Source organism: Camelus ferus, chromosome 1 (genome assembly GCF_009834535.1).
Source record: "Camelus ferus isolate YT-003-E chromosome 1, BCGSAC_Cfer_1.0, whole genome shotgun sequence".
In the NCBI taxonomy this organism is placed as follows: Eukaryota; Metazoa; Chordata; class Mammalia; order Artiodactyla; family Camelidae; genus Camelus; species Camelus ferus.
In genome coordinates this window covers 58187798-58212387 of record NC_045696.1, presented here as the reverse complement: position 1 = coordinate 58212387, position 24590 = coordinate 58187798, and the positions used below count along the sequence as shown (strand labels likewise).

Genomic DNA, 24590 nt, shown 5'->3' with positions numbered 1-24590 from the left:
CAACTATTTTGGGAAAGGGGTGGGGATTTTCTGGAATTGGGCTACCACCCAGTTTTTGGCCTTTTATGGTCAGCCTTGGAACTGTCTTGGCGCCTATGGATATGTCATTTAGCATGCTGATGTATTATAGTGAGCCTATAATGAGGCTCAAGGTCTACTGGAAGTCAATCCTTCTGCCATCTTGAGCTTAGTGGGTTCTAATCAGTTTATGTGCTATCCTCAATTGCTGTGTCATTCTTTTAATGGTTGTGTCCTGCCCTCTTCCCTCTTGTCTCAATTCTATTCCTACTCCCAGACAGAGGCCTCCAAATGCGACTGGCCCCTCTCCAAAGGGGAATGGACCTAAAGTGGCTTGCAATGAGCCTAGAATGGCTCACTCCCTGAAAGAGAAGTGAGCCCAGATGGAGTGGGTAGAATCTTCCCATCTTGCACAAGCCAGAATGGCTCACCCCAAAATGATACACACACACACACACACACACACACACACACACACACACACACACAAAACAACAAATAGGGTACAGTCACACAGACAGAAAATCAGAGGAGGTGTAGTTTAAAAATTCCACTCCCACTCCCAGACAGAGGCCTCCAAACAGACTGGCCCAGCTTTCAAAAGAGAACAGACTCAGAGTGGCTCACTTCCCAAAAGGGAATGAGTCTGAATGGAGTGGAGAGATATTCGCAGCCTGCACAAGCTGGAATGACTTATCACCAAGTGATACCAAATGTGGACCATACCTCCGGGTGTTTCTTGGCTCCAAACAACCTTGTGCTGGGGCAGCAGATGCCTGTCAAGGAGAGTCCTGCCGAGTTCCCTGGAGCAAAATGAACTCTAGCTGCTGCTGGGGACTCAAGCAGGGTCGACCTGTCATGAGCTCAGACTCTGGGCTGGCTCACCAAAATAGTTACCGAATGCAAATTTGTTCCCCAATGCACAGTGAGACCAAACAACCCAAACGTCAGAGTTTGGAGTAGAGACAGGTTTACTGCAGGTCCAAGCAAGGAGAATGGGTAGATTGTGCTAAAAAAAGAAGCCCCTGTACTCCTTGATGGTTTCTGGGTTGAAGTTTTTAATGGGCAAAATTTGGGGTGAGGGCTGCAGGGTGACTTTCTTCTGATTGGTCAGTGGTGAGGTAACAGGCTGTGTTCCAGGAATCTTGTGCTCAGCCTGAAGTTGTCATCCTTCACCTGGGTGGGGGCCTTAGTTCCTACAGAAGCACTCAAAGATACTGTTATATGTGTTCCTTCAGGAGGAACCAGGACCTTGCCTCATGGCTGCATTATTGTTTCCTGACTGCTCCCCCTTTTGTTTCTGCATCCCCTCCCTTTCCTAATTAGCAACTGTTTAAATCTCCTCCTTGGAACTGAGGAACGTCTAGGAGGCCTTTATCCTGCAAATAAGAAAAGGTGGACACGGACAGGCTTTTGTGCCCAGGAAGGCCCCACAAGGTCCTACTCAGTTTCAGGGGTAATCCCAAAAGTTGCAGGGGTAATCCTGGGGTGGTCATCCACTAACAGAGGGGCCCAAAAGTTCCAGAAGTAATCTTGAAAGTTGCGGAGGAAATCCCAGGGTGGCTGTCCACTAATATGTGGGGGCCTGTGGTGGCTGTCCTTGAACCAGGGCCATCCAGAGAGTATAGAGAACTCACAGACACCCGTAAGGGTGCAGCAGAGATACTGGTGGCCATTGCAGTGGGAAAAAAGAGGTTAGACGGTAAGGCGGTGGCTGCAGCTGTGGGCTGGTCATTGCTTTCTGTTAAGAAAGGTCCCAGATGCTGAGCTAACAGCCAAGGTGAAGGTTAGGCACCTGGGCAGTGGGGGAGACATTGTTAACTGGCCAGGAAATGTCAAAGATGGCCTCCGTGACTAGTCACCCGGACCTCCAGCAGCACTTAAATGTGGTCATCAGTGAGGGCGAGGTGATTGCCCTGCTCTCTTGCTGCACCACTTGGCCTAACAAAGGGGATGTACCTCTCGCTCCTCTCCACTGGCAAACCGCAGAGCATGCATTAGGAGAACAGTGGCCCCCAGTGGCTCTGCTGCTGTGTCAAAGTGAGCCTTTTGTAATTGGTTTGGCTTTTACTTTGGGTAAGTGTGTATGTCTTCAAATTCTGTTCTCTCTTCCTGGTTTTGACCCTAGTTAGGGATTACAAGTAACTTGAATGCCGAGTCACATTCCTCTGAAAGTGAGGCATGTGAGGGAGTGTGTCATTGTCTATTACTGTAGTTTGTTTAACTGAATGGGCTATTTAGAAACTGGAAAAAAAAAAAAAAAACACCCTAAATGTCCAAGATGGGACTATTCTGACCTTCTAAAACTGGTTTTTTTATATACTATTAGAGGAAGTTAATTTTCTAGAAGGAATTGGTATTTCTCTTCCTGTGCCTTTGAGATGTAGATAACCTACCTGGGCTTTCAGGAACTTTAATTCTCTGTGATCACTGAGAGCGAAGAAGAAAAAGAAAAAAGATGACTTTTTAAACTCTAGCAGGCAAGCTGGGAGGTCTCTGTGTCCATAATAGATATATATATGTCTATGTGTACCTTATAAATATGAGGCGTCTCTGCCTCCAAATGGTATTGCCAAGATTGGTTTGTGGTTGAGCTCTGTTTAATTGGCTTATAAGAAGTTAAGCACTTATATAAATTCTCAGAAATACTGAATTGATATCTGGTATTGGAGCTAGCTTAAGCTTGTTGGTTTGATTAATACAGACAAGTATTTAGAGTCATCAGAGATAAATATAACACTTCTATTGTATGTAGGTTTTACTAGAGGTTAAATAAGACCTTATTGTATCTGTTGCAAATTTGTCAGCAGGGAAAATAACCTGATATGATGAAAATCTGAGTATATGTAAATGAGATAAGAACCTTTAGGTAAACGCTAAAGGAATAATTATGTTTTAGGAATATCTAAAATAGTCTCTCCAGATTTTGGTAATTTGAAACTAAACTAAGTTAAATGAAGAGAATTCATTGACTATCTGGGTCATTTCAAATAGGATAAAATATTGGAACATTAATTGCTGGGTAGGTCGAAGTTTACCTACCTTTATCTTCTTAGGAGAGGAGGACTAAAGCTTAAGTTTTACAATCAGGAAATGCTGGCATGACATACAGTTCACAATTACTTGCTCCTTGGTTCTTGCCAACGATTAAGATTCTTAAGGGTTAAGATTATAATGTCATAATTCTAGTTATTATAACCAAATTTCTTTATCGATTAAATTGTAATCAAATATTTAACCATGCCTTTATTTTTTGATTTTTTTAAACTGACGTATACTCAGTTCACAGTGTTGTGTCAATTTCTGGTGTACAGCATAATGTTTTAGTCATACTTAGATACATATATTTGTTTTCATATTCTTTTTCATTCTAGGTTACTACAAGTTACTGAATACAGTTCCCTGTGCAACAGAGAAGAAACTTGTTATCTATTTTGTATATAATAGTTTATCTATTTTACATATAGTAGTTAGTATCTGCAAATCTTGAACTCCTAGTTTATCCCTTCACATTCTTTCCCCCTTAGTAACTCTAAATTTGTTTTCTATGTCTGTAACTCTGTTTCTGTTTTGTAAATAAGTTCATTTGTGTCTTTTTTTTTTTTTTTAAGATTCCACATATGAGTGATATCATATGGTATTTTTCTTTCTCTTTCTGGCTTACTTCACTTAGGATGACAATCTCCAATTCTATCCATACTGCTGCAAATGGCATTATTTTATTCTTTCTTATGGCTGAGTAGTATTCCATTGTGTCTTTATCTAATCATCTGTTGATGGACATTTAGGTTGCTTTCATGTCTTGGCTATTGTGAATAGTGCTGCTATAAACATTGGGGTGCATGTATCTTTTCGAATTAGAGTTCCCTCCAGATATATGCCCAGGAGTGGGATTGCTGGATCATAAGCCATGCCTTTTTAAGTCTTTTAAAGTCATTTATAGACAGTTATTGTACTCTGATGCTATTGCAAAAGTGCTTTACTTCAAGAGCATTCAGGAAGGACCTTTTGACAAGCACAGGTCTCTGATAAATTTTAGATTATACCACTGAACTGGGTAGGAAATTAAAGAATCCAAATGGAAAACCTGATGGCTGTTAGAGAAGTAAAACAAAAATCCAGTTATGATCTGTTCTAAACTAAAATCATTTATGGCAAGAAGTAAAGAAAGCATTATACTTTTCTGTATTTCTAAAAATGAAGACTTTGGAACCTTTGAGAAGAGAACAGGACTATTTGATAACTAATCCAGGAAGGTTAAGAAAACTTTCTTTCAAAAGGTTAAAGGATGTTCATGATTCTAAGTTTTCCCAAGAACAGGCTCCCTACCACTTAAACTCTAATGTGCTTGCTTTGAAACTAAAAAAGTAAGTGCGTCCATGTTTTTGTGATGGCTCTGGACCTACCTTCATAGCTTTTGCTGCTTGTTCTTTTGTTTTAAATTCCACAAAGGCAATGACCTCCCCTTTGGATTTCCAGTACACTTATAATGTGGTGTGCTTATATAAACATTGCCACATTTCCCAAATACTCTTTCAATCCAGTTGTGATCAACATTTTTGGGAATTAACTTCCTATGATAAATTAGAAGCAGTATTAAATACGTAAGGATTTAATAACTGCTTTACTCAGAAGGTCAATACATTTTTAACTTGAATATTAAAAACAAATTTTTTTAACGAAGACTTTGGGAGGGATACAAAAGGGAAGGAAAGGAAGAAGACAGTAACACTTATCGGGCAACCAAAATGTGCCAGGTCCTTTATGTTCATCACTTTATCCCCCTCCTCTGTTTTAACTATGTTTTTTAATGGATGAGAATGCAGGATCTCCAGAGGAGATGGAGGAATTTCCAAGTCTCAGGGCTTGTGGGTGGAGGAGCAGGATTTGGCCCAGCCTGTCCTCCTTCCAAACGCATGTTTTTTCCCACTGCATCTCTCTGCCCAAATGCTCAGCGAGCTTTGGCTCCACTTCTGCTGCCATTTGGAGTTTGATTAAAAACAAAACGCAGACCACATTATCACAAGTGCTTTCAATACACATTTATTGCAAAACCACAGCACAGTAACTATCATGTCAACATAACCACATTTCCTAACTGAGCAGAGATCACCACTCTCATGTGCTTTCTCCCAAGAAGCAGGGGCTGACTGGAAGCTGCACAGAGGCTCCGTGTTGTGAGTAATGATTAGAACTCCCATTCTGAACTAGGAGTTCTAAACCATTAAACATTTAATTACCACTTTGGCAAACCAATGCACATTACCATTTCTACAATGTAACAGCACAGAGATTTTAAATGCATCTTTATTTTTCAGAATCTTCAGTATTCACAATGTGTAAAATGAAGCAGAGTTTTAAATAAAATGCTATGCCAAAACACAGTTCCTTAAAAAGACCTGATGGAAAGGAAGGAAAACCACATACGAATAATATTTACCAGTGCTTACAGTTGACAAAGAATAAAAATACTCAAGACTTCAACATTTCCTTACAAAAGTATACTTGGCCATAAAATAAAAATCTATAAAACCCCAAATATTACAAAAGTAAATGCAAAAAAACTTTATTAAAATGTAATATAATATTTACATGGTAAGAGTTATTTAAAAATGCACAGAACACTCAGAAGTTGTGATGACGGTCAGAGGGGAATTTATCACACACTCACACTTTGACAGTTGCATAGACCCACCAGGTCGCGGAGCCGGGCCAGCAGATATGCAAATCCCCAGCATAAAATCTCAGTGTGGGCAGATTTTAAACCCCCTCCCTGCACCTATCCATATTTGCACCGAATCTCCTGCCCAGGTACATGGGGTGTCATGGGAGGAGGAGCACCTGCTGTCACAGAGCCTGTATGTCACCTAGATCTTAGTGTTGCTATTTAAAAGTCAGGTTCTGGAGCTGAGAGGAATCTCAAGAGATCATCTGGTCTCTCCTCAGTCCTCTGGGAGGGTCTTGACCCTTTTACTTGCTTAGAACCTTGGAGGCAGGGAATGTGCCGCGGCCTGCTGGAGTACCCTCACTCTGGCAGGCAGAACTTCCTGTGTTCAACTGCAGCAATTTCAGCCAAAAATCATTCCCAGGGTGGACGGGCTCCCAACAGGCAAGGACGTTGTTCTTCCATAGACTGAAAAGAAGTGAGGGCTTCAGTGCAGCCTGGGGCTGGGGGGGAGGGCGCAGGGGAGGACATGAACTGCAGTGAGACTCAGGCCGAGGGGAGGCCCAAGGCTGAGGGGAAGGCCACCTCCTGGAAACCCGGGGATGGGGGTCAGCGGAGCCTGTCGGGCATGCTAGGACCCCCACGTGGATCGTGATGGCCACGGGACAACTGTAGGCTCCCGTGCCAGCAACGGTCTCTGCAGCCACCCTACCTCCACTTCCTTCCAGCTACTGCGTCGGCCTCTGCTTGCCTTCCTGCCCTGCCTACCATGTGTGCAGAGAACTGCAGATGGTGTAAAGTCAGACCAGATACACCGTGGCTTGAGAACAGAAGAAGAACAAGAAAGCGCTTGGGCTTTCGGAGAGCTTTTGTTTGTTTGTTTTGGTTTGGTTTTTTGAGTGAAAAACTCTGGTGGTTTTTTTGTTTGTTTGTTTGTTTGTTTTGTTTTTTTTGCAGAGAGTATATTTGGTTGGACATACTTTCTGGTTGCTTCTAGGAGTGTGACTGGGGTGGAGGGTGCAGATGGAAAAGTCTGAATGGAGTAAGAGGTGGGAACTTTAGTTGGATCTAAGTCCACTTGGACTACCCAAGATTTCTTTGCATCCCAGAATTGGTATGAAAAGTCATTATTCTGGCAGAGTACACGAAACACAGTAGGGTACCAAAGGCATGCCTTCAATTACAGAACGTTCCTTTGGAGAATGGAAGCGAGAGGGGAGTGTAAAATTTATAGACTATCCCCATCCATTTTTTAATTGAAGTATAGTCAGTTTACTTGCAGACTTTTGGATAAAACACAGTTCCTCTTGGGAGATGGCGGATGCCTAGATTCCCAGTGCTTTCTCCAAGCAGAACAGGAACCTCCGCTGTGCCAGACTGGGCTTCTGCGAGGGCGGTTCCCAAATGGCCGGGCGCCCCCTCCAGGGTTCCCACCCTCTCCAGCTGGTGAGGGAGTGTGAAATGTGGAGACGTTCCCCACCTCCAGCTCCGCTACAATTCCTCTGCCCTGATTTGCTCTGCTTGGCTCCCCATCTTTTTGACCACCTCTCTCCTGCCTCCATTCTTGAAAGGTAAAAACTTCTAAGTGCAAAGGGGAGTAGCTCTAAAACAGATGACAGGGTAGGTTGTAGAATCTCCATCCCTCAAGAGCTGAAGAAGCAGTTGGCCAGACACATTGCTGGCCAATGTGCTTGGAGGCAGGAGGCGGGGCCAGATGCCTCTGAGCAGGAGCCAGTTTCGCAGTTCTGTTCTCCAGAATCTGTTTCTACTACCCCTCCCTCCCTGTCCTTCTCTGCTTTTGCTCGGTAGATGTTCTAACAAATGCCTGGAGGCCTGGCTTCTGTTTCACTAACTCCTTCAGTGAGGTCTCCCTCTTGCTGGAAGGCTCTTCCCTCTGCCTAATCCCATGTCTGAGAGCTAGCAGATCTGAACTCCCTAAAGCCTTTCCACTTCTTTTCAAGCCATCAAAGCAAATTTTTCTGCCTATCCCTTCAAAGGCTGTCCAGAGGCATTTTTTACTGTATGAAAGTTACACGTCACCATACGTTGATTAGGGACAAACGTGGATTTTTAATGGCCCATGGAAACAGGATTTATAATATATTTTTCCAGAGAAAGATCCCATAGACAGCTGTAGAAATAAGCTACAAAGCTTCCAACAGCCTTTTGAGGGTGTTGCTAGCTTTGAATGGACTCATCAGAATACAAATCTCTCTGAGGGCCAGGATACTGTCTTATTTGTTTCTGTATCCTTATGCCCCACTCAGTCAGTGCTCAGCACGCAACGGGAGCCCCAAATATACTGGTTGAATTATGAGATCCGGCTTCCTCCATCCCTGTTTTCTCTCTTTTTAAAAATATGATCTGCCTCTCCCAGCATTTAATATTGGCTATGATGAAATCCCTGCCTGGCTTTATTTTAGAATGTTCTATTATGTTCAAATTATATTATAAAGTACTCAGAAGGAAAAAGATCACAGTCTGCTATAAGATAAAAGGAGCAATTTTGTAAGAAAAAAATTGAAGTTTAAAAAAACATGAAATAAATTTCAGGACCTAGATAACAAAGAATTTCCTGGTAAAGGAATACTGATAAAAGAGTGAAGAGGTAAGGGAATCAGTAGCTGGTTCATTAAGAGTCACCTTTCCCCCAATTAGATGGAAGGACAATTACTGGCAACAGCATGCAGCGCAGAGTTGCCTGTGCCTGGGGAGCTGTATTAACCTTGAGTTAAAAAGACAACAAATATGAAGGGGCTTCTCCATTCTGAGATAAAAGAGGGTGAAATGTCAGGGCTAAGATATCAATCAATGTTTTTTCTCTGAAAAGGACAGAGGTAACTGCATTTGTCTGGGACACAAGCTGAAAGGACAGGGGGTAGAGAGGGACGGCTCCACTGGAGACATTGACATCACTTACTGAAACGATTTTCTCAGCAATAACTTATTGATCAGGAAGAGCAGTGCAATTAGCTCAGGGAAGGACTAAGAAGCAAGGGACCACCCCAACACACACCCTCAATTTTAGCTGAGTTCCAGTGGGCAGACCCCATTCCATCTACAGCAGGAGAGGTGGGATCAGTCACCTCTCCTGACTTCTTCCAGACACCTTCTCTGAGTCACAGACCTAAACAGAAATAGGTACTTATATGCATGTAAGTCAAGGAAGCGATTTTGCTTGGGACTTGTGGATGCAAGTTAGTAGGATGGGGGCAGAATTTTCCTAAGACTTAATTTTCATAAGCCTCCCAAATGATATATTTCTGGTGAGGAGGGAAGTGAATTTGGAGATGGGGACACTGGCAGTAAACCCATCTGCAGAACTAAAACCTGCCCTTTTTAGCATCTTTGGGTTTCTGCAAAGGTTTAAGAGGCCAGGACTGCTCTAGTGATGCATTAAGTGTGGTTTCGATTTACTCACAGGTAGAGACACCCGAAGGGCTCCCACAAAGTCTCCTGCCTGCTCTTCTCTCTGATGGGCTTATGTCCCAAGTTCTATAATTAGAAATCCTTCCTTTTCATGTTTAAAATTCAAATTCCTTTCAGAAAGGAAACTCAAATCCGTATGAGAATGTGTATCTTGGCATGTATGCATTTGTTAAGTTCTGTCTTCAGAGGAAGCTGGAGGTGTCAGTAATCCTCCCAAGTTCCTAAAGGAACAGTAACCCACTCTCCAGCCATGGAATGATGGTAATGTCTGGGGTTCCTCATGCCAAATTGAATTAGTGCTCCCAGATAGATACGGGTTCTGTCTATGATAGAAATTTCAACAGAACAGAATATCCTTCTCTTGAAATCATTTACGGTTAATGATGATATGAGGAAAAAATGTGGGTACCTGTTATGCATAATTATTCAGGAAACTCTCATTGGTCCTTTTTTAATTGCTAGTTCAAAAGAGTATCTGCATTTTAAAATCTGTCTAAAATGGCCTGGAAGGTAGAAACATCTTTTGTTTTTCTGATTCCCCTTCACAGGCACACACTGCACACATATAATAACTCTGTATACAGAATGAATGATAGGATGAATGAAGTTAGGAACAGTGGATATGTTGACAGCCTGAGAGTTTCCATAACTGCCTGGCTCCTAGAACTCGTAGCTAAGTGGGCCTTCCTTGTAGAAGCTCCTCGTTTGTTTGAAAAGGTCATGTATAACTGTGAGTTAACTGTAAGTACTGGTGGAAAGGTATTGCCCTCATGTTGTCTTCTCACTTTCTGTTGTGTGTGACCAAATAGGTGTGTATCACATACTGTCAATCTTCTCAGTAAAAAGGACCATCTACTTGATTCCTGTTTTAGAGGTGAGGAAGCCAGTGTCCAGAGAGAACAGGTGACCTTCCCAAAGCCCCAAGGGTGCTCAGCAGGTGCCCTGGAAAGAGAGACTGAGACCCAGGCCTCCTGACTCCCAGGCTGGTCATCTGTTCATTTCTCTGACAGCTGTTGTGCCTGCATTAGTCTCAGAGAAGCCTTGTCTCCTAACACCTGTGTACACGTTGAGCCTCTGCTCTCACTCTGTAAAAGATCTGCATAGAATTGGGCCACTAGAGATGATGTTGTTGCAGAGAAACTTACGATTCTTTGGTGCCATCACTTATCTTCTCAACTTTCTGCTGTCTGCAGCATGGTGTGCCTCTGCTGAGATGGAGAGCCAAGGAAACCTCGTCAAGAAAATCTGTCTGACTTTTGGGGATGAGCCATTCATTTTCTTCTCTCACAGTGCATGGATCTTAGTGGGTGGCATAAAAACGGAAACTATATTTCCAATAAGAAAAACAGTATCGTATATTGGAATTCACCAGTAAAGTTCAGAGTATGATAGAGCTTGATGGCACATCGTGAGGTCTGTGAAATGTCTCCGTTAAGCACTACTACACTGATACCCAGTCATCCTGAAGAAAAATAAGGATCTCAGAAACTCCTGCCCAAATGTTAACGCCAATATGGTTTTAAGAAACAGTTCCTGAGATAACTTGATATACCTATGTATGTGGATGCAGAGAAGAATTTCTGCAAGGATTCATAGGGATGACCTCTGGAAAGGAGAATGGATTAACCAGCACATGTTTCTACAGAGGTAGACTTCACTTCACTTTCTCTGTGCTGGGTATTTTAGAATTTACCTTCATGTATTTTAATTTTCAAAAATTTGAAAGAAAGAAATTTTACTTAAAAGAATTTATCTGTGGTTAACACATTGATCACTTATGGAAGGAATGTTGGTCTGGGAGTCGGGTGACCTGCTAAAACTAAGCTGTTATTTAATCTAAAAGGTTCTCTTCTTTACTCACTTGGAAAATGGGGTGATTGGCTTAGATCATCTCTTTGATTCTACAGTCCTGCCACATAAATGGGAAGAAAACCAACCTGACCTAGAGAAAGTCTAAATTGTAGTTTAAAAAAGTATCATTTTCTAACATTAAAGCCAGTCAGAAGTGTCTCCAAGTCCTTCTTGCCATTTTGATCAAGACAGCAGAAGCCTCACTGGGAAACCAGAAGAGCTGGGGGACCCCGAGGGTGCTGTGACGCAGGGCTGACCTTCCGGCCTCAAGCTCACAACGTTCCAAATCTACAATGCTTAGAGGTAAAATGGGTTGATGTGTTTTTATCGTTTTACCAAGGTTGCTGAAATGAATTCCATGTTTTGTTTCATTTTTTTAGTTGGTTAAAAAAAATTAATTCTTCCTTGTTGAATGAACAGAACAGCTGGGGTGGGGTGACTTTCTGCTCTCTTTTTGAGTGTGGGCTGAGATGAAAAGCTATTGTTTAAGACCTGCCATGTTCCAAGGTACAACAGAAAGACTACATAAGGCAGGTTAGTCCATATTCTAAAAGGGCAACAAATAATAACTATAGAAACTTGTTAGTGACCTCTGTAATTCGCTTCCTGTTTCAGGGGAATATTCTAACTTATAAGACTTGGCTGTGGGAAGAACTGCTCAATTTCCCTGGAGTACCTGGACATGCTGATGTTCTGCTCATGCTAGTGTCTGCTCCGGAGGGGGCAACCTGGATGTGTTATTATTACTGCCTTATTACTAGCCAGCCCTGGCACTTAGGGAGGAGTTGAGGGTGAAGAAGCCTGTGCCAGGGAGTCAGTTCAAGGAAGAGGAGATCAGGATGGAGCTGAGGTCAGATTCATGCAAGGGTTCAGAAAGCTGAGGGACAGGGCAACGAGGACAAGTGAGGAAGCTCAGAAAACTGTTAGGCAAAACAAGGGGCTGATGTTTCAATCCTGACCAAGAGCAAACTAAAATTGTTTATAAAAAGTAGCATGGTTCAGAGAGAGATTTAGGGCCACGTCCTTGCCTATACTGTCTGCCCACAGCCTCTCTTAGTCCTACCCCCTGGCCAGAGGTGACCACCATCAAGGGTCTCTTAAGGGCCCTGATATTAGTTCCAAGAGGACATCTCCGAAGTTTGAGGTTCCATCTGAGCTGGGAGGACACCAGAAAGGAAATGAGTGCTCAGGATGGCCAAGATGTATACTTACTGAGCAGACAACTCACTGCTATTGAGCAAAAACTGCCCAATGGATGCTGTTAAAAGAGCACCTAAGAATCTCCCTGTCAAGTTTAGCTCTTCTTGGATGGGCAGCACTTCCCCCACCCCCCAGTATTGCTTATATTTTCTAAGAGACTGGCAAACTGTTGATATATGGACATAAGCTTTATCTCGTTCTCTTCTGCACAATTATAATGCCAAATTAAAGTGGAATTCTATTTTTCCTATATTTATGAAATAGGTCTGATGAAATTTTCTCGTTTTCTACATATTTCTTTTTTAATATGGCATTTTCTTCGTATCACAGCTTTTGCACTTGCCTGGTAATATGGTATAGCCACGGTAATTCCTGTCCTTATTGTTTTAGGGACAAATATGGAATTAATGTGATTTTAAACATTAATTTAAAGCTAATTTACTATGCAATTGCATTTGATCTTGAGTTTCAAATGAAGCTTATGCAAACAGCAAGAAGAATGCCTAGATTTTAGTAAGAATAGTAAAAAAAATTAAAAAATTTAAAGATGAATAGATGAGAACTGTAATCTCAATTTAAAATTCTTAGCTTGAATCCCTCATTTGAAAGGCTTCATAAAGACAAGCTGTAAACATTCTCAATAATTAAACATGAATGTATGATCTGTGATAAAACTTGGCCTTTAGGACATAGATGCCTAAATATATAAAATGGTACTTGATTCCGTCTTGTTATTTTATTAGCTCCGTCCCCCAGTGAAACGCATGCATTTGTGTATGTAATTGTCTTGCTCCTATACCTCCACCATGGACCATATTAAAAAATGCTTCTTCCCATTAACTGTGAAGTATTCACTGATAAGCCGCAGGGAACTTACACTGTAACATGTCCTTACCAATTAATAACGCTGTTGACTTGGTGTATGAGGAATGAATTATTTATGAGAAAGTTTTCAGACTGTGTCACTGCAAGCTAAGACTTAGACATATTACAGCACCATCAGGGTAGTGATGAAGAAAAAAGACGGATTTTACTTAAAAACCAAACAATCGCCTCACTTTAATGGCATTTTATTCTTAAGCCCCATAGTTTTTGAATATGAAAGAGTATTCATGAACACCCCAAAATGTCCAAATTAAGCTGCAATTCTATGAGGTAGAGAAAAGCACGGCTTTGGGAGTCAGAAGATGTGAGTTTTTATTAGCTTTACTCTTGTCACTAACTAGGACTGTGACCTTCAGCATGAGTCTTTACCTCTCTGGGACTGTTCCTATACATTCTAAAATCAGCACTTGATTAGTGAAGGACTGAGATTTTCTTCAGTTATAAAATTTCATCAGGACTCAATAATGTTTTTAAAGTGCAAAGATAACAGCTGGTCTATTTTGATGCATGTGAGAAATAAAAACAAAGTAAAAAAAAAATTTTTTTTGGAAATATACAGGTAAGTAAATAACATGTCATCCTCCCCTGACCCCTGGAGCCTTTTGGTTCTATTCCTATCAGGTTTGGTATACGAACTTTTGATCACTTAAAACAGTTGCAGTTTGTGATCAGAATAAATTATGTGCTAGGAGGGGTAAGTGGATGTAAATGAGACAGAGGGAGGCATCTCAGCTCACGTCTGCTAAGCACAGTGGTTGGTGTCCGGGACAATGCAGGGATTTTAAAGCACTACCCACTTGGGATGTCTTTGAACTGGTCATTTATGTAATATTTTTTAATGTCGTTCTTTAAGTTACAAGTAGAATGAACCATAATTAAAATGCTCTGTATGAGAAGTCTTACAGCAGAATTTTATACAGCAATGTCCTCAAGCACAACAGTTCTGACTAAAACCAAATACGTCATACTTCTCTCGCCTTTCTGCCTTCATTCTAGACAGGAAAGGGTGGTGGTTATTTTAGCACCATTGATATCTGGACTGCCTGGCTTTCACTCACATTCTCAAGAATTCTACTTTACTTTCATTTGTATTTAAGAAGAAAGACAAGGTTTATTTCTCCTCTTTAGCAAGTCTCTTAGTTCCTTCAGTTCTTGCTGATAGGTTAGCAGGGTGGTTGGTTAAAAGGGGGATGGTCTAAACTGTGACCGAAGACAGATGTTAAATTTGAGGGTTTTCTTACTTTCCAGTGGCACAATTTAGGCTCTCAGAAGGCTCGGCAGGAACAGAATCCTTCTCTAGGACCGAGGTGAGTTACTGCATAGCCTTCATCTTCCCAAGGTGGGAAAGGAGGGGTACTTGGGACTCTGTGTGCCAGTGTGTGCGCGTGTGTGGAGCTGAGGAGAATTAAGTGCTGACCAGGTCTCTTTAACGGTAGTGCACCACCCTGGCTAATGGAAGGAGCTGACTTACACTCTGCCTGTCCAGAAAAAGGCAAATAAAATATATACTTAGCTGACAAGGAAGACGCAAGTGAGGAAAGGAGAGAGGGTTGGAGGAAGCTGAGAACAATGAAGGTAAAATATTATTCTTGGCTTTTCTGAGAAAGTGTTTGGTTTTCCCGCGTCAGGGGCATTACATAAATGTGAATAATGGTAGTACTGTAACCACCCCCCCCCCAGAGCATGTTTTATGTCATAGTGAAATACATGTCTGAGAGCTGACCGATCAGTGTTATTTTTGAAAAAGCTGTCATCCCACAGAAAGAAGGCAGGTCCTGGCAAAATACTGCCCTCTCAAATATACTGACTCCATGGAAAACTGAATAGAAATACAAGAATGTAATTCAGAAATCACTCAACAGGTTTGAAAGTTTCAATGTTATAAATTGTTATTTTCAAACAAGGGTCATTTTAATAAAACGTAACCCTGGTAAATAACGGCTGGTGCTGGATTTCCCATCCCATGCCACCACATACACATCTGCCCCAAGACACATGATGTTCTGTGGGATTTGTCACTTCACTTTTAACAAAGTGCTAAATCAGAACGGAATCACATTTTTTCATACAGTATTTAATGCGACTATAAGAAACACTTAGTCACCTTTAATATAATCATTTAAGAGCCTAACAGATGCAACTGTATTTCACAGAAACAAGGATAAGTTTAAGATCGAGACACAAAGTATGCTGCTCTGAAGTTGCTGGAAAGCGCTTGATCACCATAATTAAGGTGGCCAAAGATCTGACTAATTAAAAATAAGGAGTCATATAAGAAATGGCTTTATTAGAAAAAACGTAGTGTACATGTGGCTAATTTCTATCATTGATATACCTCTTGGCTATTTTATAATTAAAATCTGAATCAGGGTTTAAACTTCTTTAGAAGTTAGTGGCATTTCTTCCTATTCTGATTGTGACTTAGGGAAGGAGTTATCTTCATGTGATAGACACCCTTTATTTCTTTCCATAATTACAATTAGTCCATCAGTAGTTTAGCACTGGCACAAAACAGAGGGAATTATTTAGGTAGTGCTTTCTGTGTAAGACATCACACTTCTAACCCCAGACTCAGGCACAGGTATGCCACTGACAGTTTTTAAACCCCCCTGTTACCTCTCAAGTCCCATTATTATTACTTAGTAGTAATTAAATTAATGCAATCATCTGTAACCTAACAAAACCTCTGAATGAAGTTTCTCTCTCCTCCTCTTTTTTCCCTGTTAGATGTGCAATTCCAAGCAAATGTGCAGTATGCAGTATTGATTTCCAGTCTCTTTTTAAACTCCGTCAAGTCTGTGCTATTAAACTGAGACAACCACATCAAGATAGAGTCTGTCATAGGATTCCCTGAAGCACAGAATGAGGAGAAGACTGAGCAAACACGACCCGGGAAGGCACCAGTTGAACCAAGACAACTCTGTAAGACAAAAACATGCAGTTGTGAGCGTTCATGTGTCACCAGCAGAACACCACCTGTATGGTGGGAGCAACCTGCTCTGCATTCAAAAGCACTTATGATAAATGTGCCCTGGAAGGCCTGAGAACTGGCTTTCAATAAATAGTGACAACCTGGAGCCTAAGTGATGCAATGTAATATGTTACAGGGCTTTCCTGTGGAATATTTTTAATTGATATTTTTTAATGATTTTTTATCAATTTAATTCACCTTGATTTTGGTGGCAAAAAAAAAAATCTATTCAAAGAAAAAAAAATCAGTCACCTTTAAATGTTAGTTTGTTAAGTATTTTTAAAGTTCCCTCTGTCAACCATCACTCTTGTCCTTGTTTAGAAATATCTGATGGATTAGAAAGACAAATAAGAAAATCACCTGAATTTTGAGGTAACACTTTTATAGTTTTTTTTGGATAGAAACATCTAATTCTCAGCAAAAACATCAAGTGGTAATCATTGTATAATAAGTTAAAAAATATAGAGAGATAAGTAAACATAGAAAATTAATCCTAATTCTAAGACTTCAGAGAAACTACTGTGAATATTTTGGGTTCTCTCTAGTCTTCTTCCTACTAACATAATGGTTATGTATGATGCCAATTACCAGGAAATTTACACGTATCATCTAAACAGGCAATTCAAATAATATTGTTTTTGGATTTAATGGAATCAAGAATGTACTCCTTTAGGAATTCAGGATTCTCCACCAGCCAATCTGGGCCTCTAGCTACCAAGGTGCACCTGCCGCCCTGCTGACGGTGCTGCCTCTGAGTGCTTCCTCCGGCTCCGTGGCCATGGAGCTGCGCATCTGTTCAGCCTCCTTCTACCCCAACCCCTCTGTCAGTCCGTCCTGAGGCTTCAGAGCAGAAGTAAGCAGTTTCCTCACATAAAGAGGTTGGTGGTGGGGAAGAGAGGGTAACTCCTCTTTAATATCCACTTAGCAATTACAATTTTTAAAAAAATGAGGGAAACAGGTTCCCTGGTACACTTTTTCCTTTGGGTGCTGCTATAAGTTTTTATTTTCCCTGTGCTTCTACAGAATGCTAATACTGCCTTAATCTTCAAAAACCATCCTAAAGATTCCCCTGCTGCTGCTGTAGTTTAATCCATAATTCATATGACGAAAAGAGCAATTTATGCTCAGGAATGGAAATCAGAAAACCAACCAGTAAGAAAAGATGCTGAAATACCTCCCCTCCCCCCATAATATGTTCACAAAAGCAGCCTTTCTACCTCTCAATTTCTACATTTAAAGAGTCAGACATGCTATTCTATAGCATGGAACAAAGACACATATTTCAATGGTATTTTCATGCAAAGCTGTTTTCTGTGTTTTACTTGGATTGCCTATAATGGAAACACTCAGAAAGGCTGCAACCTCTGGGATCTTGTCTTTATTCCGATGGTCCTTGACATGACACACCAGGCACTTTCTGCTTTTATATTAACCACAGAGCCTCTGGATTTCTGATGATAATTTTAACAGGCAAAAAGAAGCGGTGAAAAAAATAGGAAAAGCAGTAAAATAGAGATAACAGCATACTGCTTATATTAAAGGTGAGAGTTTTGACTTCATGGTCGAATTTTAAGCAATAGCTAAAAGTATTGACAAAGAGGACTACAATGAGGCTGTTTTCTAAATCTTAGAGACTGTATTTCAGGGGAGTTAGAACAACACACATATAGCAACAGTCAACTTGTCCTAGAAATTAGTCAAATATTGCCAACGCAGACCTTTATTTCATCAGAGCTGTAAAACTATTCCTTCTACCTGGGTTCAGATGAAATCTCTAAAAATATCTCAAGATTGTTCTTCAGCGTCATGGTTTGTTGGCTGGTTTTCACGATTGTGCCTCTCTGAAAAGTCAGATCCACCTTTCAGTAAGTTAACTTGGCTCAATCAACTACCAGTGTTTTTTGAAATTATTTGCCTTTTCAGAAAACAAAAGGTCAGAGACGGAACCTCACTGCATTTCCTCACTGAAAACCATTCACATAAAGCACAGCTAAGGTGCTCTAACACGTATGAAATGGCTGGTTTAAAAGTTCAATTTGACTTAGCAGAAGCAAAGTCAACTGCATTCCCTTTGCAGCCCAGTGTTACATGACATAATTAAACCAACAGTCTTGATCCATCGAAATTTTCTTTATATCTTTTAAAGTGAGCAGTTTTCCAACATTCCTTCCCTCTGCCATTCACTAGAGAAAATACACATCCGTACTCCAAGGCTCCACAATGCACCCCTACACTTCTCTAGATCATCTCCTGAGGACTGCCAATTCACAGTGAGACAGGGGCTGTCCTGCACTCAGGGCTCTGCACCCAGTGGTGAGGCTCTGCTGGGGCTGAACTAACTAGGATGGAGCACTTTTGCTTTTCACCTCATCTCTCCCTGCAGTGATGCCATGCTTTTGGCTCTACCACCTTCAAGTATATGTCTGGTTCCAGACACCACCCTCCAGAACCAACCTTCTACTTTCTTTGGTGATTTAACCACAATTACGGTAATTTAACAAAGTCGTCTCCATTTCCTCTCAAGAGAAGCCAGATGACACCACAATTTCACCGTGTAATGCCCTGCTCCCTTTATTCCACATTAATTACCCAACAGCTTTGACCATCACATTGCATTATTTTACTTCTTAGATACAAAATTACTTCTCACTAGTCCACATCTGTTGAACCTGTTCTCCTGGTAAGCACTGGTTAGTGCCTCCTTCCTCAGCACACAGTGCAGCCTCAAATTCATGGTCGGCTACTTCAGTATGAAAGGACTGAGGTAAAAACCTTTAATGTTTTTAGCCAAAACCTGCTGCAAACCTTCTAGAACAACAAAAGACAATAACAAACTACAGAACAAGCTACAAACTATAAATCAGAACATCAGAATACATTTCAGAGCATATAAGGAATATAACAGCATTCCCAAATTGATTTTGTATGTGAGGTTATTAGAATAAAGCATCACAGAGCTGTCTGAAATAACTCGCTGAGATTTGAAAAGCAAACATTACGAGAAGCAACTCAGTTTTGCAAATATGCTTATATTAAGGAGCAAGTAACTTTTTGGGAAAGTGATCTTGAAAAACCCAAGTCAGAAAAACTCCAAGAAATTTCCAATGCAGTCCCAGGTTCCCAAAGCAGAATCAATACAGAACATGGGGAACCCTGTGACCTGGGGCTCCAAATAAGCCCGTGGCGGCAGAGAAGCCTGTGGGACATTCGCCGTCAGTGGTCATGATCTGCAAGCAGATCACCAGTGGAGCCTATCTTGCTAGGCAAGGCACTCTGATGTGGCCATTGTGGGGTTAGCCTGCCCCGCCCCGAAAAGCTGTATCTGATAGTCATCTACCAGGCAGCACATGGTGGGGAGATAAAAACTCTAGTTGGGAAGTGATCTAAAAAAACCACAGACCTTTATGATGATTAAAAATCAAGTCTTCCAATCATGTAACTAACAGTTGAATTTTGATCTAACTTCTGGGTGAGTGTTTCAAGTTTAAAATGACTGAATTATGACATTCGGACACTGGCTCTAATGGCAGAGGATTCAATTTTTCATATAAGATGTTTAGCACACTGTATGCTGTGGAACTAAAAGCTATTTTTAGGAAATAATTCTACAGAATTTTCAGATCTGTAATTTACGTGTCATCATACCTCAGCTATAAGGAATGTGGACTTCTGCTACAGGACTTTTGGGGCGGAATCAATTAATCATAAGTGAAAGAATCTCAATAGAGTAACTTTTTAGTCTTAGAGGGACATGGGGTGTGTTTGTGTGTATTCACTATACACACTGACAAATAAGCATATAAAAGCATTTCTTTAAAATAGAAGCCTAAATATTTAAATTCCTAATATCAATCAGCTAATTATCCAGAAGAAAAGAAAACATTTGGTAAGTACCATCTCTGCCCTGGTCTAAGATAAATTTCACATTTATCTTCTCATTAACACTAAAAGGTCAAAATGTACTGAGATTTTTTTTTTGTCCTGAAAATCATCCTGTTCTATTAAGATTTTTAAAGTTTTATTTTTCACAATAATCATGGAGTTTAGGTAGAAGTCTTTAACATCTACAAAGATATGTGTAAGAACACGTGATCAGAAACCAATCCAAAAAGAGGGAAGCTTTTTCTCCCCCAGCGCGATAAATCCTTGATTACATCAGTGGGATAGGAATTAGCAGAAATGATGCTAAGTGTTTCTTCTGCTCTCTATGCCAAAGAAACAAAAATATCTGCTTGTATCTGGTCACTACAAATCTGCAAAATGAGGAGTGAGCACTGACTGATGTCAGTTCCAGCTGTTCCTGTCAGGCACCAGTCTGCTGGACAAATCAGAAGCTGCCTCTGGACCAGGAGAGTGACAGAGATACTCTGCCGGCCGAGCACAATGAACAGGAGTGCACTGGGCTCCTCCACAGTCAGACAGTGTAGGAGTAGTTTCTGCCTTAAACTGATCTATAAATACGTGCTTGTTATATTCTAGAGGCCACATGCAAGAAGTTTACTGGAGGATAACATTACCTGGCATCTACTGTTGGTTTTAAATGCTGGGAAGACAAAATGATTTCTCTCCAGACAGAAGAAATCATGTTCAGCCAAGGTTCAAGGACCACTCAGCCCACCTGTGTCCATAAGCAGGAAAAATGTGTCTACTGTTGCCCATAGGGGCAACAACCACCTCTGATACTTTACCAGGGAAAAGAGAGGCACTGAGCCTCCTAATTTCAACTGTGACAAAGCTGACGTGGATTAAAGGTGATAATGTAATAACCGTTAGATGATTTTGTTTAGAAAACTAATTGTGTCAAAGACCTTACTCTGACACCTGGCGATGGCATCTTCCCTAAAAGAAACACACGTTTCCAGGAGGACAGTGCAGAGTGGTCTGACTTCATCAACATCGTACTCCTTTGACAATATTACTCCCTTTCACAGGCTAAAGCAAACATTAGGTTTAGCGAAGTTGAAACCTCCTCTACCTGCATTACTGGTCGATAGAAATGATCCAGTTTGTTGTTACTTATATTAAGAAACTAATGTATCATTCGGATACTCTTTGCTGTTAGGTGAAAATGCTATGCCAAAGGCTGCACAAAAGTCAGAGAGATTCTGTCTCATCAGCTTTGAAAGTTTTAAAAATTTATTTTCCACTCAAGGAAGTTACCATGGCTATTATTTCAATTATAAGTCTGCCAGGATTCCTATAAACAATTAGGTCTCTTCGAGTGCTATATTTTAGAGCATTTCTTACATTTGAGTCTTACAAATAATACTCTTCCATGTACAAATTATCCAAATTTACTGGTATTTGATGAGTAGTTAGGAAAACAACAACCAGGAAAAAAAAAGGTAGTAACATTCAGCTTAAGATAAAATAAAATAGGCTATAAATCTAGCAGAAATTAATAAAAGCTTTATATTTAAGACTCACGAGTATAAAATAAAAATAAAAAGTACAGAAGTATAAAATAAGTCTAAATCCTTATTTTAACATGCAAAAAAAAGAAGCCTAGATAATTGTGCCCCAATTTTCTAAAATAGACAGATTTGGACCGCAGAAAAGACAATATCAAAGAAAAGCAAACAACTGTGCCAAACAGAGCCACTAGAAACCCGTGGACCTCAGCACCAGCAGCGCTGGCCTTCAACACCCCCAGCAGTCTCCCCAGCTGTCCGTGGAGCATCTCCCTCCACCTCCTCAAAGGCTGGTTTACTCGTGTCTCCTTAAGCCCTTTTTCCACTGTCTTCCCACCAACTCTTCATAGAGGAACTGGCTGCTAAGCAGAAAGTTGGCGCCCTCTAGAAGGAACTCCCTGAACAACCTGCTCAGCAGAGGCCTCTGCTTCTCTGCCCATGCACACTGCCTTCTCTCCACCTCCTTTCCTCCAAGGCTAATGCTGCTACTTGGGTTAGGACTCCATCCCTTCCTCTTTTGTAAGGACCTCCTCCTTCTTCAAAGGTATACCCCTGTGTTCTAACTTCAACCTTCCTCTCTGTACCTGTACTGACCAATTCAATAGCCACTAGCCACATGTAACTATTTAAATTTAAATCAATTAAAATGAAATAAAATTTAAAAATCCAGTTTCCTAACTGCACTAGCTTCATGGGGCTAGCGGCTCCTGTGTTGGACAGTGCAGATAAAGAGCATCTCCATTATAAAATGTTCCACTGGACAGAGCTGTCCTATACATGCCATCCACTCCCTGGGTGACCTCTCATTCATCACCAAAGCTTTAAAACACATACATGAGGAAAAATGATATCCTATTTAGATACCTAATACATATCTCCTAACACATAGGTGACTCCTAACCTTAATTTCTACCTTATGCTAAGACAATAGATTCTAAGTACTTTTTTAAAAAGCAAGGTACCAGTGGTTTGCATATTAGAATCACCTGGGGGGCTTTTAAAACTAGACATGCTGGGCCCCAGTCCAGATTAACTAAATCAGAAACTCTAGAAGTGTGAGGGTGCATCAGATCAGGCTGGGATGCATTTCAAGAAAAGCAACTGATGATATTTTCTTTTATTGGCATGTAAAAGCTCAAAGTAATCTGCCTTAGTGAGAATTCTCCATATAAATTCCTTATACATCAGTGCCACATTTAGATAGTAAATAAAAAGTTAAATTTCTTACCTGTGTGATAAAATGTGAGAAAAAACAAAAGTACTCCCATGAACATATTACTTAAAAAAGTGACAACTCCGCAAGTAATTCCTTCTGGAACTGGATAGACAGTTTCCACAAAAAGCTCAAAAAATATAGGTATGCTGCTGTTCAGGAACACTCCCAGGAGAATACAGGAGGCGTACAATGTCACTAAAATGAAAACACAAACATTTTAGTTTCACGGTAGCAGCAGTGAATCGTATCAGACCTACTGGGTGTTCTCTTTCATTAAGTATCAACTCTGGAATTTCATCTCGTCTCAATGGTAGTAATTTCACACATCTGTCAGCTCTTTGCTCAGGTTTTGTGAAGGAGATAGAAAAAGGTTCTGTTGCTGGATGATTACCAGTTTATTTGCTTTATCTTTTTGGTGGATTTATTCCAAAGCACAGAAACAATTTTACCACTATAATGTAATTAAAAGGATTCTCTCCCCTTAGTCATAGTCCTGGCATATAGAGAGATAAAATATAGCAACTTAATTCAAAATCTAGACTCATTCTATAATTTTAATGAGAACTAAAATAAAAAAAAAGATGTAAGAAGCATTGTTACTGAAAATTATATATTTGTAGACTGATTAGTAACAGTACAAGTACAAAATAAAAATTATCCAGTATGTAATCCCTGGAGAAACACTTAATACAGATTTAGTCCTCAATTTTGGAATAAGTTTCTTGTCAACAGTTTTTAAAAAAATATGTAACATTTTTGGAGCATAGAAAAAAATTTCATCTAGAGATATATAATTAATAGTGGCTAGGATCCCAGATTAGCCAATAAATAGCCTAATTACCATAGTGAAATCTTTGAATAAAGACATTATTGTTATTCTTAGAAAAATGTTTAAAAAAAAAGAAAAATGTTTAGAGAAATGCACCCCATTTCAAATAATTATATCAGTGATACTGTTTACACACAAACCTTCATTAATTTTAATTTGAAAGTGAGAACAGAATGAGGAAAAAATGATATCCTATTTAGAAACCTAACACATACCCCTTAGACTAGTAAGCATATTATACCCACTGATGATAATGAACAGCACCTATTCTAGACTTAAGGTTACCAGGAAAATATTTTTAATAAAAATATTTGTTAAGGAAAAAAAAAGTTTCTGTATAGGAACTGCAGAAAGTGAGGGAACTAGCCTAAATCTGTTATGTATTATCCATAGAACGTATCAAATTACCAGTTTACCTTAACTGATTGCAAACATTAACAGTCCTAAAAACAGTATCCACTGTTTTCTAATAGAATTTCTCCAATTAATCTCAACTCCCACTTCTCCAATTACACTAGCCTTTCAGGATTATAAAATATTTATCGTATTCCAGTACCACAAATAGCTAGCGCGCACTCTGACGTTCTCTGAGGAGAAGACACGTACAGAAACAGACAACAAAAGGACAACAGTGAGTGAAGAGCACTCAGCTGGCTAAAGCAGTGACCGAACTATTCACAGGAGTAAACGGGAGCTATGATAGTTATAATAAATACCATTTAAAACAGGAAACAATTTTCAAGAGATTCTTAAAAACAAAACCAAACCCACTACCTCATGCTCACTGTATATCTGCTGGACATACGTCATGCAGATCAACTTAACACATTCTGCTTACACATGACTTTAGTGGTACATGTGGAAATCTAGGGAGGGACTATCACTGGTACCTTACAGACTATTCTATCCACAAAACACTTCATACTGACTTACTGGTCAGTCAGGGTAACCAGAACAGAGATGGCTACTGACCCAAAACAGAGGAACCTAGGGGTTTAAGACAAGAAAACACTGAAATAAATGACAACAAAAAGCAAACTCTTAAGAACCAAGTGCTACTTCTAAGTAAGAATTCACAACAAATCACTGATGGAATTAGCTGCTTTTAGGAAATA

General features: G+C 40.3%; 1 protein-coding gene across 2 annotated transcripts in view; it reads right to left on the bottom strand.

The window, feature by feature from the left end:
* Nucleotides 1–5038: 5038 nt before the first annotated feature.
* Nucleotides 5039–24590, bottom strand: part of SLC49A4 (solute carrier family 49 member 4) — a 79006-nt gene continuing 59454 nt past the window's right edge. Inside the window, exons 8-9 of one of the 2 annotated variants that reach the window (XM_032480452.1) lie at nt 22659–22841; nt 5039–6151 (exon numbers count right to left, since the gene is read on the bottom strand). In XM_032480452.1, coding sequence (XP_032336343.1) covers nt 6087–6151; nt 22659–22841 — 248 coding nt within the window. In that variant the 3' untranslated portion in view covers nt 5039–6086. Of the gene's footprint in view, nt 15969–22658; nt 22842–24590 lie in introns of both variants that reach the window. The other variant, XM_006189856.2, reaches the window with a different exon arrangement.